Raw genomic sequence first — 16,920 nt, forward strand, 5'->3', positions numbered from 1 at the left:
CGCACAAATTACAAAAAGCAGGGCATAATAATTAACATTTTTTTTCAGTGTGATACTGTAAAAACGTCTTAGCCTGCCTGATACCAGTTTCAAATGCTCCATGTGTTGCCGAATAATATTTTTCGTGTGTCGCTTCTCCGGCCAGCATTATTACCGGTATACACTGAAATAAGATGTGTAATATGAATTCACGTAAGCACGCATGGTAATCATTACCTTGTACAAAAGCACTCTTTGAATGCTTTGTATAACGCGAAGCGTTTACCTTGTCGCGAGCCTCTCGAGTGACTGTGCACCAAACTGGCTTGCCTAAAATTCCTGGTGTGACTGCAGTGGCATCGCAATTCGTAGAAATATGGCTGTAGGCACCTCTGATGTATATATTGGAATGCCACTGCGTTCTTTTACATCTCCTTGGCACGGAAATATCTTCTCTTTTGAGAAAATGCCGGAGTAGATTGATGCAATCCAAGGCAACTTGGTGTTCGCTCAACGTTTCAACAATGTATGCTCCCCTTCCAGCGACTTGCCCTAACAAAACTGCCCTGTGTCCCTCGAGGATATTAAAACCAGTTAAATCTCTGGTCCACGTCGCTAATTTTTGTTTAGAAAATATTCTCCTGCCATTTTTTGACCAAATAAACTGAAAACCTTGATCGTTAGGGTCCCACCAAGGCTCACCAAAGTCCAAAAATATTTTATTTACCAGGCCAAAACCAAGGCACTCAATGGCTTGCGATAAATGTAGCGGTAGCTCAGGATTGAACATTTTTTTGTAATTTTCTTTCAAGTAACCCAGTGAACAAGTTGCGATCACACAATCAGCAAAAATACGTCTTTTGTCAGCTAAAGTTACTGTGACTGGTTTCGCGTTTGCCTGACTTAAATTGCCTGTGCTGATGCTCTGGCACCACTCAATCGTCTCGACGGGGCAGCTTAATCGAATATTTCTTTGATTTAGCCCCTGGGCTATGAATTTGATTATAGAACTGTATCCAGATTCAAAATTTGCATGTTCCACATTGCCGATTGGCTACAATGAAATAATAGGGTGAAAGCGGAGGAAAGAATTTAATAAATAATAAAAAAGAGCGCCTCATCTATGCTACGAGTAGTAGAAAGAATAATATTTTACCTGGCATTCTCCCCAATATTTTACTGACAATTCATCTAATGTAAAGCAGGCATTCTCAATCATTAAAAGTCTAACATTCCAGTCAAATATCTCTTCGCGCATGTCTCTGATCGTCAACGGATCACCTTTTGTTCGCAAGTGTTTCCTCAGTTTGCTCCTCAAAATCCGACCAACGTTCGCTGCATTGTCAAGTATGCGGATTTCTGCATTTTCGAAAACTTTGCATTCTTCTATGGCAGATTGAACTACGTCATTGATATCTTTTACTAATACTCCGTCAACTTGGACACCATCGTCGCGTAGATATGAACCCGATCCTTTCGTTGACACAAAATCTGACAAGAGTCCACGATACCGGCAAATCTTAGCTAAATCACTTTGCTGTCCGTATAAATACTGAGCACCACATTCAATCCAGTTGTTAGTCCATGGTATTGACTCTATCCTGCCACCAATTTTGTCTTGGGCTGTCAAACAACGCGCCGAATCACGAATTATTTACAAATCACGAGAACTACATTTTTTAAGCTACCTTCCAACAGTATATAATCTTCACAATCTTCTTCCTCTAATGTTTTAGCTGCTGCCAATCCTGCTATACCCCCTCCAATTATTATAACTTTTGTTGATTCTACTCGTTGCCATTGCGTGTCGTGCATTTTGATTTTTGACGTGTGATAAACACTCTGATCGGATCTAAAATTAAGAACTTTACAATATTTGGGTATTGTAACCAATGCTCAGACTAGTACTGATCATATGAAAAATTTTGAAATAAAAATAAAGGCATAAAGAAGTTCTTGCAAAGATCCACGCAAATAATTTGAAACTGTCAAAGAAGAATTGAAAACCACCTCACTTATTTTTTAATTTACTCTGACAGTTGAATCATTCAGTTTCAGTAGTTTCATTGTTGCTGAGTTATCAATATGTCCTAACCAAAGCTAATTTGAATTATCCGCAGAAAAATTCGTGTAATCTTGAATGACCTATTGAATGACTAATTGATGAGTTATCGACTGCTTTAATTTTATGCATGTGATCATTTAATACATGACTTTATTTGTTACGAAATAAATAAAATTATGAAGTAATGCAAATAACGTTTTGAAGTTAACTTGTTTGCAAAATACTAACAATAGAATGTATAAAACTGCAAACACAACGGAATCAAATAGAATATTTTACTTTGCTCTATGCAGATCGGTCTTCTGCCAGAGTTTATAAAGTTGTATAAGATTTTTCGAGCACGTTAAATGTAAACATAATTTGAATTTGCAATAATATATTCATATATTCCTTGCAATATTACCCATAAAAAATTTGAATTGAAATTAATCAAAGTACAACCAGCGACTTTTAAATTTAAATGGCTCAAGGAAAATCCTATGTGTGGTCAACAGTGACCTTGATCGAGTGTGGAAGTAAGTGGGGAGGGGCCATGAATACTTGTATCACCAAGGGACTCAAGATCATAGCATACTCCAATACAAAACATGCAATATGGATAGATTGTCTGTGAGTTGTGGAGTTGCAATGGCTGCAGTGTTGTACTAATTTGATATTTTCAAAGAACTGCCATTGCTTGACTTGCCTAAAACTATTTTAATTAGGTAAATTCTAAGTAACGTGATGATGGCTGTGACGAGGTAATAATTTCATACCCACCAATTACATTTATTGAATTAGTTTACCTGTTTTCCTGTTCGTATTGCTTCAATTTAATACGCACGAATAATTCTTCCCCTTTTCCAGCATAGTAAACCCTTCATTAGCAGAAAACAAAATCGATGCCGATGGTCTAAGGACTGGAATAAAACTGAAGAATGTCGTGCTCAGACAGTGTACGGCTAAAATTCATGCGGAATGTCTTTTCGAAGCGCCAGAAATTTTACAGAATATTTGCCTATTCATGAGCGCAGATCCTGTGACAGGGTTTGGCTCAAATTGGAAAAAATTTGCTGATAAGTTGGGTCTGACAAATCAGCAGATCACGGTACGTTCTCAGAGAAACAATTTTGAATATAGAGTATTTACTTTTTGAATACTTCAATTTCACATATTTTTACCACAGGTTATCGAGAGAGATTATCAAGCGAAACATAGTTCAACTTGGTGGGTCTTACTATCATTTGCATACAACGCAAATGCTACAGTAGAAAAAGTTTTGAATGTATTAGAAGATATGGGCAGATTAGACATCATTGATAAGATTAGCGATAGTATGCTGCGATTTGCTGACCGTGTCTCTGAACAGCATAAATCGAACGGTACGTATGTAAATGAAATTAATAACGAACCTTATTAAAGACTTTTTTAATAGAGAAAGTCAAAACATATGTTTCAGAAGCTGAAGGCAGCGTATTGAGATCGGCAGCTGGTATCGAATGGCTACCTCTCGTGTTGAGACCATTAAATTCAAGGGAGAACAAACTTTACAAAATCCCAGGCATCACATCAACACTTGTAAATGACGGCAAGTTTGTTGACAGCGGAATAATCGACAACACACGAGTATGCGAACAAACTTTGATAATAAAGCCTAATCTAATGTCCTTTGAAAAGAAGTAGGAAATAATTTTCGTTTTCTACATTTCAGCCAAATATACCTCTAGCCATGAGAGTAATGTTAACTTTTGCTAGTGACGGAGCAGAAGTAGCAAAACGAATCACTAAAAAATTCAGGCAACATGAGCCGAGGATCGGAGTCTTGATTTTGAAGGAACAACAAGACCATGTATTTATCAAGAGCACAGAGTTTATAAATGACTGCTTTGAACAGGTAATTGTAGCGTACGTTTTCATTAATAAGAGAAATTATCTACCGTAAGCTACTCGGATTTGAGCATGTGGCTTAAATTTATAGTCTGACTGATTTCAGGTGGATACTATAATTCCAATTTTAACAAAGGGATACTTTGACGCGATAAATAATCCCCCGACTGCAAATGAAGAGGAATCGTCATTTGCATTAGATGAACGATATGTAAAATACATATATCAATCTTTTACGAACGAGTTAGTAAGAAATGACTGCTTGGGTAGACGTGTGAGGTTCGTAACTGAGTTGTAGTAAAAATGAATCAAATCGAAATAAGTTCATATTTAGCAGTTAATTAGATCTACTTATGAAACATATCTATAGACGTAATAATAAATAATAGAGTAATACATTAATAACAATACAATCCTCCGCAATCTTCTAATCAATACTTGAAATATATATTTCAGATGTATCTTCCCAGAAGGAACAAAGCGTCGTGATCTCAGGGTCGATCATTTAAGCTTAAGAGCTTGGTATAGAGAAGAGAACATTCAAGATTTTATCAATTTGTTACTTCGAGGAAGACAAAATGGGAATAATTAATACATCCATTACCAGTTAACCAAGAGAGGGAAATAAGATCTGAACAGAAAAGTTAATCATACTACCGAGATTGAAATTTAGACAATTTATATTACGAAAAATATTAATGAATATAAAATTTTTGTTCACTGCCGCAAAATTTATACGCTGCCTGCCCGATATGCATGAAAAATTTATAATCAAATGTAATATACTTGTGTTAGACACGGATTTACCTCAGGTGTAGCTAATATATTGTGTTACTTAAATACCAAGCAACACTAGAGACGTAACAGGGTTCAGTCAAATTTTAACTGACCATTTGCTGCTGGTAGTGAATAAACTATTTTTAAACTGGATTAAAATCCCTGTGCAGTAGATATATACATAAATGTAGAATGTGTCTTGTTTCCTTACTGTACTTTTCTATACTTGTGTATTTTTTAGTTGAACTAAAATGAATGAATGTATAAGTAAAAATAGATAAATTAGAAATGTATCTACTATTTTTTTGTGTAAATTTGTTTCCGGCTTCCAATTTTGTAGCCTTGCAAAATGTTTCAAGAAAAAATCGACATCCATGCTCCAACAAAATACACATTACAGAAATTCCTGCGTTACCATATTCAAAAATTGCAACTGGTAATTAATTAAGTACCTATTGTAAATGAAATTTTAATTGTATGTACAATCTACAGGAATATTTATTGTTATGCAACGTGGAACCGAAATAAAAGATGGGCGAAAGAGAAATTGTTATTTCCAGTTTCATTACAGCTAGTATTCTTCGATACTCCACGCAACGTTGCAGAATTCTCAGATCAGGTACAAGAAGATGATTTTCTTCCACCAACTATAGGTCAACTACAAAAAAACGACTTTGTCGACAATTTAACAAAGAGAGTAAATTCTGAAGTAACTAAACTTTCTTCGCATTCAAATTTCTGGAGGGAAATTGTGGGCACAATCCTGCGTAACCTTCATATTAACTTGAATCAGAGTGGGGTAAAGTCACGTGTCTTGATTTAGTCAAGTGATGTGAATTCTTGGTATTCTGTACTACAAACCACATGAAATGTATAAATTTCCTGGTGTGAGCGAGATACGTACAAACTCAATAGTGCCACTTCATTTCAAAGACTTGTACTTGGATTAGTGTGAAAAAAGTACAATTCTGTACAAGCATGTTAAAAAGAGTATAAAAATGGTTATTGTATCCAAAAAATTTAATATACGCTAACCGTACTGTTATTAAATTTGTTTGTATTCAAGAATTACGGCTACGAGGTAATATTCAGATTGATCTATTAGTTAAAAAACCTCTGATTCCATTCGATCACAATCAATCTTTATACAGTTTTTCATCCACGTAACAATTTTGACTTTAGAATCCTTAACCTAAATGGAGAAGAAAATCAATGTCGATTATGGCACGGATATGGATTTGAAAGCTGTAGAGCTTCGAATGCGTACAGATAGAATTCACTCTGGATTTCTCTTCGCGTGGGAGGATTCACGCCTTTTGCAAATATTATGTCTGTTCGTCGAGTCAGATGTGGTTCAAAGAGATCGCCCGACTTGGCAAAAATTTGCCGAACAATTGGGTCTGACACGGCAGAAAATATTAGTGTGTACCCAATAAATCAATTTTAATTATTTACTCGCCGATCAGTACGTCTCTGAATGTTTAATTTCATGTGATTGTTTGCAGTGTATCGAAAATGAATATAAGTATAGCCATGGTTCAGTGTGGTGGGTTTTGTTGGCATTTTCAAATGAGGATGACGCTACTATAGGACAAATAATACTTATTTTACAACAGTTGAAAATGTTTCATGTCATACTCGAAATTAGCAATGACGTTCTTGAGCTCGTTGACTGTCTTTCTGACCACTTGAATTCGCAAGGTAATGAAAAGGTTCCAAATAACTGTTGTAAATAAATATAATTATGTCATTATTATCTGAGGTAATTGTTTCAGGAACTAAATACACAATACTTCGGCCCCCAAACATCCCATGGACACCTTTGATTTTCAGATCGTTGAATTCAAGAATCGAAAGAGTTCCACAAATCATAGATATTACTGTGAGAGGTTCGAGTATGGTAAGCGAAGCATACAAGTATGCCGAATGTAGAATTGAGAGTTGACTAATGTTTACATATGATCAGAGTGAGGAATAATTCGGATTATTTAACTCGCAGCCAAGTATACCGTCGGCTGTAAAAATAATGCTAACGTTCGCCGATGACGGGATGGAAGCGGCTCTTCGCCTCACGGAAATTTTCAGATCAAATGAACCGAGAATCGCAGTTCTGCTTCTGAGAGAGCAGCAGATGCACGTATTCAATGCAGCCAAAGAGTTCATCGATGACTGCTTGAAAAGAGTAATTGCAGTTTGAATTTCAACAAATAATGAAAAATCTACTCATATAATTTAGATGTCAGTGTCATATGTTTAAAATCATAATTTGATTGACTTCAGGTTGATTATATAATTCCGATTGCCACAAAGGGATACTATGATGTTATAAATAATACATATCCCGAGGGCAGAGATCAACTAGTATCATCATTTGCATCGGATCAAACATATGCACAATATGTATACAAGTGTTTTGCAGAAGAATATGTACAAAATCGGTGTAGGAATATGCGAGTAAGGTGCGTATCTTGCAGATAATAAAAGTACATAATATCCAGGTACCGAAGTTGAATGTTTGCCTAATTTGTCTCTAAAATGTATTTCAGAGCTATTATACCCTCTGAAACAACGGAAAATGATTTACCGGCTCACTTAACATGCATGGGTCCTACCAGATTCAAGGAAGCAGAAATTAGAGAATTTGTTACAATGTTACTGAGAGTAAGACGAATCTGACGAGCCGACCGATCGGTTACTGCGGATCGTCATGAGAAAACGGAAAAAGTCCACATTTTTTATATGTTTATAATCCAAAATATTTTTTACACACGAATAAACAATAGTTTATTGCACTTACCACATGAAGGTCATGGCAACACACACATATCTGCAACACACACGGCCCACTTGAAATCGTTGTCACCAATAATACGCTTTGGAACCGAGTTCACCTTTACGCACATTTGTTTACAGCTCGCACGAGCACGCAGGGTGAAGATTCAAAATTCGATCTGTCACCAATAATACGCTTTGAAACCGAGTTCACCTTTACGCACATTTGTTTACAGCTCGCACGAGCACGCAGGGTGAAGATTCAAAATTCGATCTGTCACCAATAATACGCTTTGAAACCGAGTTCACCTTTACGCACATTTGTTTACAGCTCGCACAAGAACGGCAGGGCGAAGATTCAAAATTCGATCTCTCGATATCAACTCGCGCGCTAACCCAATCCGTTAAACGTTCGTTTTTTTTTTTTTAACAAATTTTCGTGACCAGCACTCGGCGGATAAGTGAGCCCAGAGGCAAAAGAAGTCGTTTTAGTGATCCGGTAGCGTCTTTATCGGCAGGAGTCGTTTTTCTGTATCTACTACTGTGAGTATGCATGTATCACTCCGTATTTATTCCGTGCGATCATACTCATAGGAGCAATCCTCTTTTCTGTTTTCCCCTTAGATTTTCAGTAATCGGTATTCAGTCAATTATAAATTCTAAATTCATGATAATATTGACTAATTATTTTGTCGTGTTATTTGGATCGCGAACAACTATAACTCATAGCAATACCTTGAAAAATAGATGTGCTGTTGATACGTACACTTAAAATACGTTTATTTTTCGCAATAAATAACATGACTGAACAAATTTCAATAACCGAATCATAGATTGTAAATTTCTCTGTTTCATTTTTTTTCGGGATTCAATGACTTTGATTTTATTCACTAGAAAATTGAGCATAGAGTGTAAAATATGATATACAAATTGCGTTTTCACAGAATACGTGGAAAAATATACGTTTATATGGTATTTCTTTGTTTACAATTTAGAATATACAGGAGTTCGTGTTCAGCATCATCCGCCGATTGGAATAACTAACCATTTCGTTACAGCTGGGGTTTTCTTTTCCTGTGAATAAATTGTGCTATAGTCAATTGATAGATCTGAATGACCAATGTTATTTTAAAATAACTTGGGGGAAAGTCAATGAAACCGAGTATCGATTTGCCAAAGTTCAAGATGTGCAGTAGCTTTCTTCTAAAAGAGATCCCCAATTTTCATTTATATCTATATGAAGGGACAGTGTCACATACTTGAAAAGTTTATTCTAGGGGAGATTTTTTGCGTAGAATTCAAACATAATTGTTCTAAGGCCTTTTTAATTTTGTATCTAACGAACAAAACGAGATATACTCAAGAGCTTCATACCTGTAGTATTCTATGAGTCTATTAGCTTCGCGAATTCCGCTTTCAACTGCACCATGAACTGTCGAGTAATAGTGCTCATGAGTTGCCTCCCCACCAAAAAGTAATACCTGTTAAAAAATCGTTAGCTTTATTCTTGCCTATAACTATTAAATGATATCGAAAGATGAGCGAAATTACTGGTTTGCCAGTGGGATTAATGATAGGTTCAGCAAGGTCTTTCGCCCAGATGTCTAAATTTTTAGATTCCAAAGTTCGAAAACTGTAGGAGCCTCTAAAGTGTTTATTCTGATTCCACTTGGACCTGGAAAAAATGAGGGCACTTGATTATCTCCTAGGTAGCTTGGTGATGCATAATGTATACAATATACATATGGTTATGCAATAGATTTGCATGGATTTATCCATCATTCCACAAGTCTGTCAGCAAAATATTACTAACACAACAATGAGTGGAATATATCTTTGATGAAGTTGCGTTATTGAAAGTAATAGTGAAGGATCACTAAACATGAAAGTGAAAAGCACAGAACAATTATACACGTACCGTATCATATTTATTGGTTTTGGAATGTCGAATTTTTTACTAAAGAATCTTTGCAACATGTCATAGAATCCATCAAGTACAGTTGAATCTTTCAAGTCCTCAACATGCCTTGCACATGGTCCAGTGAGCCAACCGCTTAAAAGACGAGGTTGATGGTCAATAGTGGAGAAATGAAAAACATCAGCCAACCATTCATTACCCTGAAATAACATTAGTATTTTTTATATGCATACTATCGCGGATATCTTGATGTTGCTCTTAGTATAATATAATGGAACCGTGTCCTGATTTGTAAGTTTGAACGCTCGATCATATAAGTCAACTTACTTTGTCAGAAGATTGTACAAACTTTGTTTTATCCTCCTTCGACCAAACTAAATTAAAACCGGCGATATCTTCGGGCCACCATTTGTAAGGAAATTCAAAGATAATTTTGTCCACTGTTCCAAATCCGAGACCCTGAGTATTTCAGAATAATTATAACTAGAGATGTAACTAATGCGTACTACTGATAAAGTACTTATTCAAGTTTCAATCCATGACTTAGAATGCATGCGAAAACACGACTCGAACGTTGAATTTCTGCGCATGTACCTGTATGGCACGTCTTTTCAATTCAGGTAGTGGTGGTGTGAATAAATTGCTGTGTTGTTCTTTCAGTACACCAAGCGAGGGTGTAAAAATAACATGATCAGCATTATGCTCCGAGTTGTCAGTAGTTCTAATAGTAATTCGATTTTTACTGCTATAGTCAATACTTGAAACTACTTTCTTGAAGTCCACTTTTTCCAGAAGTGGTAGCTCACTTGCCGCTGGTGTAAACTTGTTCTGTAAGTCGCAAGGAAAAAAATAATTGTTGTTAGGATTTTGCAAGTACCTGAGAATACCGAATAAAATTGAGATTCTATTTTGTACTGATTCAATGATGGAAAATGTTATTGAATCTCGTTTTGAAATCATTACCATTAAAACTTCAAACAGAGTTTTATATCCCCTGCCTTTCCAATTAAGCAATGGATTCCCTTCACATATCCAATACTCGGCAAGTCCAGATGCAGAAACTTCGGACCACGAATCGCAAGATTCTATGATAGATTCATACTTGCATATCCACTCCAAAAATTCTTCTGCCCTGGTGAAATTTGTAAATGGATTTTCCTTGAATGCCTTGTAATACCTGAAAGTAGAATTTATGAGATAAACATAGGCAAGAACTTATAGACTATTTCAGTTATGTGATTTCAAAAGAGAACAAGTGAAAGAATTACCAGCACCTTACACAAAACTTAAAAAACTTATAACGAAGAGAGAACCCTGTACTTTTTAATGAAAACTTAATCTAACATTCAACTACTCTAGAAGTTATGATACTAACTCTTGTGTGAAATATTCTCCGAATGACCCCTCGAAATCTGTTATCTTGTTTGGCATAACTGTGTAGATTTCATGATATATATTCAGTAGCTCAGTACTTTGTTCTCTAGGTATGATTTCTCCTTGAGAATTAGCAAACATCCACTTTTCGGTATTAGTCAGAAGGTTAGATCCCTCCAAAAGATTGTGGCGAGATGCCAATTCATGGGATATATTTCCACGCTCACCGTGCACATATTCAGCTCCCAGCTCTACCACGTTATCAGCTACCATAGTAAAAGAAAACATGTATTATTAATAAAGGTCTATCAGGCCTCTTCTAGCTATTATCACTTGATTAGTTTCATAACTGCTCTAATTAAATATAAGCTGCACTTATTGTTAGTTTAGCATGAATAGTTATTTAAATGAATATACAATCGAAGAAATTAGTCGTTAGTTGAAACACAGCCAATGTACGCACCAAATTCTACGGTATGTACGCGCCCTCCGATTCGATCTCCGGCTTCAAAAACTCTGACATTTTGAAAACCTTGCTCCAGCAGACGGCATGCCGCGGCGATACCAGCAGCGCCGGCTCCAACAATTAAAACTTGCACATCTTTAAACATTTTTCGGCAAGTAGCGTGGCCAATATCTTAAACACCACTTTATTGGAAATGGATAGACTTTGTATAGTACTTTCGGAGTTTACTGAAGGTTTCCAACTACAACGGTAAAATTGATGTGTTGGCTGACTAGTTCTCTATTTGGCTAGATTGATGTCAGGATTAATTGGGTCAAAACTTGGAATGGTGATAAAACGAACACAAGCAAAAAAAAGATATCGTCGTCGCGTCATTTTTAGCACTATCAATTATATCATATGATATATATATATATATATCAGTGGCTTATAATGAGCGTATAATGAGCGTATTCCGAAATTTGATTGCGCACGGGTGATATTTCGGAATGTTTCGAAACGAGTTAAGGGGTATGGCCACTGTAAATTTTTTGAAAAATCGATTTTTTTTTTATTGGCTTCAAAAATAGTTTAAACCCTCTAGAATAAGGAAAAAAAGGTCCCGTGCGAGAGAAATTTTTTTTTGGCCCCCAAATCATCTTCAAGCGAGAAAACTGTCCTAGATATCGCGATGGATATCGCTGTTTGCACTTTCAATGGCGGCCTTACCAACGTCTTGCAAATATTCAAGATATACATACAAGATATTCACATACAACAGCACAAGAAAACAAATTTGAACTAACTGGTGATAAGAGGAATTAACGACATCAGAGTCAGGGCGGCTAGGTGGTCTAGTGGAGTAAGCCTCCGGTAAAGCATCGCTAGATACCAGGTTCGATTCCTGGCTCCGTCGTTAATTTTTCGAATTTACCAGTTTTTCAAATTTATATCTTGAAATATTCAAGATGTTGGAGGTGGAAATTGGTGTACAGTTATATAATTTCTGCATCGAAGCCGACGCCAAACGCATTACGCACGCGGAGACATATCTGAGCGACGCGGAAAAAAGTGCGCGTGCGCTCCAAAAATCTACCAGGAAAGACAAAGAAGACGAAAATTTGGCCATCGAAGGACAAATGTATGGTGCTAGGATTGCAGACTAACGGCAAAATTTTTTTTTACCTCCTTTTTTTTATTTTTTCCAATAAAAAACTATTCGCAAAACTTTAAACGCGTTTTTCTCGAAACACGGTTTTTCAAAATGGCACGCAGCATCACTCGAACAATTTTCATTTTTTTTACTTGAAATTTTGACCAGATGTGAACAATAACATTATCTTGAGAATGTCGATCGGGATTTTCAATAACTTTATTTATTGATTTTTTATTAACAAAAAACTAGCCATTTTTTCGTCAAAAATCAATTTTTTTTTTCAAACGCACGCCAAATCCACAAAAATTGATAATTTTCAAAATCCGATCGACATTCTCTAGCTATAACCCTCTAGATTGATGGTTTTTTTTTTTTTTGTTCTAGATTCAAAAGTGCACCAGTGGTGCTGCGTGCCGCGGAGCCCTGCAAGCAAAACATGCCCCGGGAAGATAGCTGTGGAACCGCCATTTTGTTTTTTTTGTGCTGTAAAAAAATTTGATAATAAAGTTTAATGTATGCCCGATAACACCCTTAAAAGTTTTTTTTCAATTACTTTCAATTTTGGAAGCAAAAAATTCGTGAAAAAACCTTTTTTTTTGGACCGTTACAGTGGCGTTACCCCTTAAGCTTGGGCGTCCGAAGTGTATCCAACATTTCAACGGGCGTATGGAATGAAAGAATAGGATATATATAATGAAATTGCTTGAGCGGTATCAGTCTCCAGATTGTGGAGATTTTGTAACCTGGTAACGCTGATACATTTTTGACTTTAACTTTCTTACATCTATTTTTTCAAAGAAAAAAAAAAATGATGTAAGTAGAACGACAATAACCGTTTGCGAGAACAGGCACGAAAATCCTTTTCGGTACCTGCGTTCTGAAATATCACTAGCGCATGAGATCCAACATCCAGTTCAACATTCTACGTGTGTTAGGTAAGCTATGGTACAGTCGATCGAAGCTGAATCCAGCTTGTCATTACGGTTTGTCTAACGTACAGCTTATGTTTACTAAACAGAAGGTTATTTCTATAAGGGAAGATGATAAAACTTACAGAAGATATTGATTTGACGGGATACACGCTCATCATTCCTTCAGTAGCTGTAGGAAATGTTGGACAATTGGCTGTTGATCTTTTTATATCGAGTCTTAGCGCAAAGAGAATAGGTTATGTTTGGGATTCTGCATTCATACCTATAGTTGGCCCTGATCCGTACGACGAAAATTCGTCAGCCCTTTGCACAGCCGTTGATTTATTTTGTAGCACAGATAAAAGAGTTCTACTAATTCAAATAAGATCACCACTGTCCAAGAAGCCTTTTCTGTTCTTTAAAAAGCTGCAGAACTTCATCACAGAAAAACACATTGCCAAGGTAAGATTTTTGGTCACATTACATATTTGTAACAAATTCAATCGACGTATTTTCAATCATAGGTCATCATATTGACCAGCAGCTACTCCCATGAAAAACGAGATCAACAGATCAGAACCATTCCGTTACGTTACATTGCATCTCCGGAAATAAAATCAGAATTTGGTGCAATGTTCGACAGCCTGAACTGGACACATCTAGAAAGTAAAATTGATGAATATGGCAGGAGCGAAGTCCTTGCAATCCCAGGTGGAGGTTTTGCCAAAAACCTATATGATGTCTTTGTCGAGAACCATATTCCTTGTGCGGTCTTACTCAGATTTTGTTCAGAAGGAGACAACATCCCAGATGCAATGGAGTTAGCTAACTACTTAAATCAGTGGCTAGAACTTTTCTCAAAGGACGCCTCTGGTAATTTATTAATCAGAAAACCTTCGTCTTGGAGATTCTTATTTGGCAATGATCCTCCACTCGAAATGTTCTGAATATGATATTAATTATCATGAGTTTTTTTTTTTTTTGTTTATATCAATGAAACATGTTTATTAAATTCTTAATAAAAATTTATTACCAGCTAAATTGTAATTGTATTTCCTGTTTATTCGCCTATGTAAAAGTGAACAACGTAGAAGCTAGGGATTAGAATTGATAAAGTAATGAATTTTATTCAGTCACAGTTTTGGTTCTCCAGGAGAATCATTGATTGATCGTTCGATATTGGATACATTGATATTTTACAAAACTATTTGAATCCAATTAACGGTTTAGTATAAATAGTGAAGCCAGAGGCAGTTAAAAATATCATTCATGACTTAAATTGTAATTACTTAGTTTACGATAACAGCTTCCATTTGGCAGAGAATGCTGTGTATGTAACAAATGCAGCTAAGAATGCAGCTAAGAGTTCAGAGTTTATCCATGGTCCAAGGTAAGCACCTGGGTTGTTGAGGACAACAACAGCTAGAGGTTTCACACTGCTCGGATCTTCTCCGTTTCTAATTGCTTTGCGAAGGGCACTGTACCCTTCTTCATCGTACAGATTAACATTGTAATCTCCTGATCTAGCTTTCTTTATATCCTCCGTCCAGCTGACCTATAGTACCAAACAAACAGAATAGTGATAAATAACTTTTGCCAAGATATTTGATAAAGCTATAAAAAAAATTGATATTTTTACAAAAACTTGTCAGCAATCGGAAGAGATAGTTCATATCCAACTCGTACAACAATTCGCTTCACCTCATGTACAAGTTTATACCATATTACTAACAAGGAACATCAGTTTGGTGTCCCCTTCTGATTTTGTTGAGACTCATGTATGTTGTAGAACATTAAAAACTAAGAGACACATATTTTTTTTTATCTGCGGAAAAGCGGTTCAAAGTGGTGAAACCAAGCCCCAAAGATGGGCAAGCAATGGGGTGATTTCATGATGCGCTTGATGGATTCGAATGAAACCAACGGTGAAATGTTTCTATTCGATTATAAAATATTTCAGCGTTGGTTTCATTCGAATCCATCAAGCGCATCAAGAAATCACCCCGTTGGGTGTCCATCTTTGGTAGTCGTTTTCACCCCTCTAAACAGTTTGTCCGCAGATAAAAAAAAATACTAGTCGCTTAGGTTTCAAGGTTCCACAATATACATGAGTCTCAATGAAATCGGAGGGGGACACCAAACTGATGTTCCTTGTAAGTGGCAAGCTGACTTGGTAGACAATCATCGATTGTCAATTGACGGAAATGAGATGGTACTAAGATTACATACCTGATATTTGTTGTCCGCACTGAGTCTGACTGCGGGCAAAGTCTTTCCTTCGACCTCGGCATATAGAGAAACACCTTTGGCGCCGTTGCTACACTTTAGCGTGAATTGTGTGGTGAAAGCGATGTTAGTCAAGACTGTAGCATCTTCGGTAACGTATGCTGAGGCTGAAACTTCTGGTTTTTGACAAGTTTCGGCCAACGCCAAGGAGGTGGTGACGGCGATAATGCACAAAACAATGAGCCTGTTCATTTTTTTTATTAGTCTCTTAATACAATATGTGACAAATCTTGTGCTCCACTTTGCACCCGATCGCAACAACCGGCTCTGGACACTGAACGCACACCTCTGTCAACGAATTAAACGTTGCTGAATCTCTGACGAGTGCCACCTAGCAGTTCACCGCAGCCACGTCACATGGCAACTTGTCAGCCCATGAATTGCTGGCAGCTAATTCCATGTGCAAGAAAAACTCAAATCAACATTTTGACATAGTTAGTATGTTTCACTAGGATTAGATGGCGCCACTTTACGACGCTCCCGCGAAGCAGCGTCATTACGAGTCAGTAATTCTGTTCAATTGTCAGTCTTGGTCTGTAAGTCAACACTGCCAGTAACGCTCAATTTTATATTATCGGTATCAGTCGGCCCGCGAATCCCATAAGGACTGACTATTTTTTTTTTTAGATTTGAACAACTCAAACCGATGAGAAAGTTTCCAAAATAAGGAGAAATTTCACATTAATGTCGTTATCGTGCCAGTACTACAGATTCCCCTGCAGATTATGTATTATTCCGCTACAATCTGAAGCTGGTGGTGCTAGGGGTACTATTCAATTGTTTTGGTAAACAAATACCCATGCGGCTGCAGGCCTTCTGTCGGATGTTTTCCGCTTTTAAATTAATGCGGTCCTAGATGTTCGAAACTTTGAATCGTCTAATTCATGTAGAACGCTTGATTATTATGAACTGGGTCCATTCATTAATTGTGTTTGAGTTCAAATTTTTTTTTACAACGCGGATACAGTACGAGGTCGATATCGTATATAAACAGTGATCGGAAGTTGGTTGCATATGGTTCTGGGCTGTTAGTGCAGTTTTGAATACAACGCTGGGCTGAATTCGGTTGTTTCCCAACAGCAACCCTAACATCGAGTACATGCCGATCAAACTAAATCTTCAAGATGGGGAGATAATTGTGAGTGTGATTATTCGTTGATAAAATGTAAAAGTCGGCTAAATAACCGTTGATTACGAAAGAAATTTATAATGAAAAATAGCTAACACGTACTCATCATCATTCTTTTGTCAGTGGATTACAGCAGGATCGGTGATTTCCTGGTATTCGAACAATCGACAAACAATCGCGCCGCCATTTTACAATCAGTAAATTGCTAAATGTTCTCGTGCTACTCGTACCGTTGAAATTTG

General features: G+C 36.7%; 6 protein-coding genes across 10 annotated transcripts; 3 read left to right on the forward strand and 3 right to left on the reverse strand.

The window, feature by feature from the left end:
* Positions 1 to 27: 27 nt before the first annotated feature.
* LOC124185148 (spermine oxidase-like) lies at positions 28 to 1,957 on the reverse strand. Its single transcript, XM_046575601.1, has 3 exons — positions 1,136 to 1,957; positions 266 to 1,033; positions 28 to 163 (listed from the first exon to the last, which is right to left on the reverse strand). The coding sequence occupies exons 1-3, from the start codon at positions 1,235 to 1,237 to the stop codon at positions 32 to 34; spliced, it is 1,002 nt and encodes a 333-aa protein (XP_046431557.1). The 5' UTR covers positions 1,238 to 1,957; the 3' UTR covers positions 28 to 31.
* Positions 1,958 to 2,347: 390 nt separating this feature from the next.
* Positions 2,348 to 4,980, forward strand: LOC124185146. 3 transcript variants are annotated; one of them, XM_046575596.1, is made up of 7 exons: positions 2,348 to 2,784; positions 2,891 to 3,131; positions 3,210 to 3,405; positions 3,459 to 3,649; positions 3,735 to 3,917; positions 4,017 to 4,189; positions 4,367 to 4,980. In XM_046575596.1, the coding sequence occupies exons 1-7, from the start codon at positions 2,768 to 2,770 to the stop codon at positions 4,500 to 4,502; spliced, it is 1,137 nt and encodes a 378-aa protein (XP_046431552.1). In that variant the 5' UTR covers positions 2,348 to 2,767; the 3' UTR covers positions 4,503 to 4,980. The 3 variants fall into 3 exon arrangements, with proteins under 3 accessions (XP_046431552.1, XP_046431555.1, XP_046431553.1); XM_046575599.1 differs by having other exon boundaries at positions 2,349 to 2,784; positions 3,486 to 3,649; XM_046575597.1 differs by having other exon boundaries at positions 2,351 to 2,784; positions 3,483 to 3,649.
* A 514-nt stretch (positions 4,981 to 5,494) lies between these two features.
* Positions 5,495 to 7,479, forward strand: LOC124185147. The gene is made up of 7 exons (XM_046575600.1): positions 5,495 to 5,768; positions 5,870 to 6,108; positions 6,193 to 6,388; positions 6,463 to 6,587; positions 6,687 to 6,869; positions 6,968 to 7,146; positions 7,234 to 7,479. Exons 2-7 carry the CDS (start codon positions 5,884 to 5,886, stop codon positions 7,361 to 7,363), a joined length of 1,038 nt encoding a protein of 345 aa, XP_046431556.1. The 5' UTR covers positions 5,495 to 5,768; positions 5,870 to 5,883; the 3' UTR covers positions 7,364 to 7,479.
* An 846-nt stretch (positions 7,480 to 8,325) lies between these two features.
* On the reverse strand, positions 8,326 to 11,702 carry LOC124185142 (possible lysine-specific histone demethylase 1). 3 transcript variants are annotated; one of them, XM_046575593.1, is made up of 9 exons: positions 11,203 to 11,699; positions 10,753 to 11,017; positions 10,341 to 10,554; positions 9,972 to 10,205; positions 9,705 to 9,836; positions 9,378 to 9,577; positions 9,011 to 9,134; positions 8,834 to 8,940; positions 8,326 to 8,533 (listed from the first exon to the last, which is right to left on the reverse strand). In XM_046575593.1, exons 1-9 carry the CDS (start codon positions 11,360 to 11,362, stop codon positions 8,512 to 8,514), a joined length of 1,458 nt encoding a protein of 485 aa, XP_046431549.1. In that variant the 5' UTR covers positions 11,363 to 11,699; the 3' UTR covers positions 8,326 to 8,511. The 3 variants fall into 3 exon arrangements, with proteins under 3 accessions (XP_046431549.1, XP_046431548.1, XP_046431547.1); XM_046575592.1 differs by having other exon boundaries at positions 8,326 to 8,940; positions 11,215 to 11,700; XM_046575591.1 differs by lacking the exon at positions 8,326 to 8,533 and having other exon boundaries at positions 8,757 to 8,940; positions 11,203 to 11,702.
* A 1,357-nt stretch (positions 11,703 to 13,059) lies between these two features.
* On the forward strand, positions 13,060 to 14,298 carry LOC124185149 (proteasome assembly chaperone 2). Its single transcript, XM_046575602.1, has 2 exons — positions 13,060 to 13,725; positions 13,788 to 14,298. Exons 1-2 carry the CDS (start codon positions 13,393 to 13,395, stop codon positions 14,208 to 14,210), a joined length of 756 nt encoding a protein of 251 aa, XP_046431558.1. The 5' UTR covers positions 13,060 to 13,392; the 3' UTR covers positions 14,211 to 14,298.
* Positions 14,299 to 14,364: 66 nt separating this feature from the next.
* LOC124185150 (translocon-associated protein subunit delta) lies at positions 14,365 to 15,920 on the reverse strand. The gene is made up of 2 exons (XM_046575603.1): positions 15,493 to 15,920; positions 14,365 to 14,818 (listed from the first exon to the last, which is right to left on the reverse strand). The coding sequence occupies exons 1-2, from the start codon at positions 15,739 to 15,741 to the stop codon at positions 14,558 to 14,560; spliced, it is 510 nt and encodes a 169-aa protein (XP_046431559.1). The 5' UTR covers positions 15,742 to 15,920; the 3' UTR covers positions 14,365 to 14,557.
* Positions 15,921 to 16,920: the final 1,000 nt, after the last annotated feature.

The sequence above is a fragment of the Neodiprion fabricii genome, chromosome 6 (genome assembly GCF_021155785.1).
Source record: "Neodiprion fabricii isolate iyNeoFabr1 chromosome 6, iyNeoFabr1.1, whole genome shotgun sequence".
Classification (NCBI taxonomy): domain Eukaryota; kingdom Metazoa; phylum Arthropoda; class Insecta; order Hymenoptera; family Diprionidae; genus Neodiprion; species Neodiprion fabricii.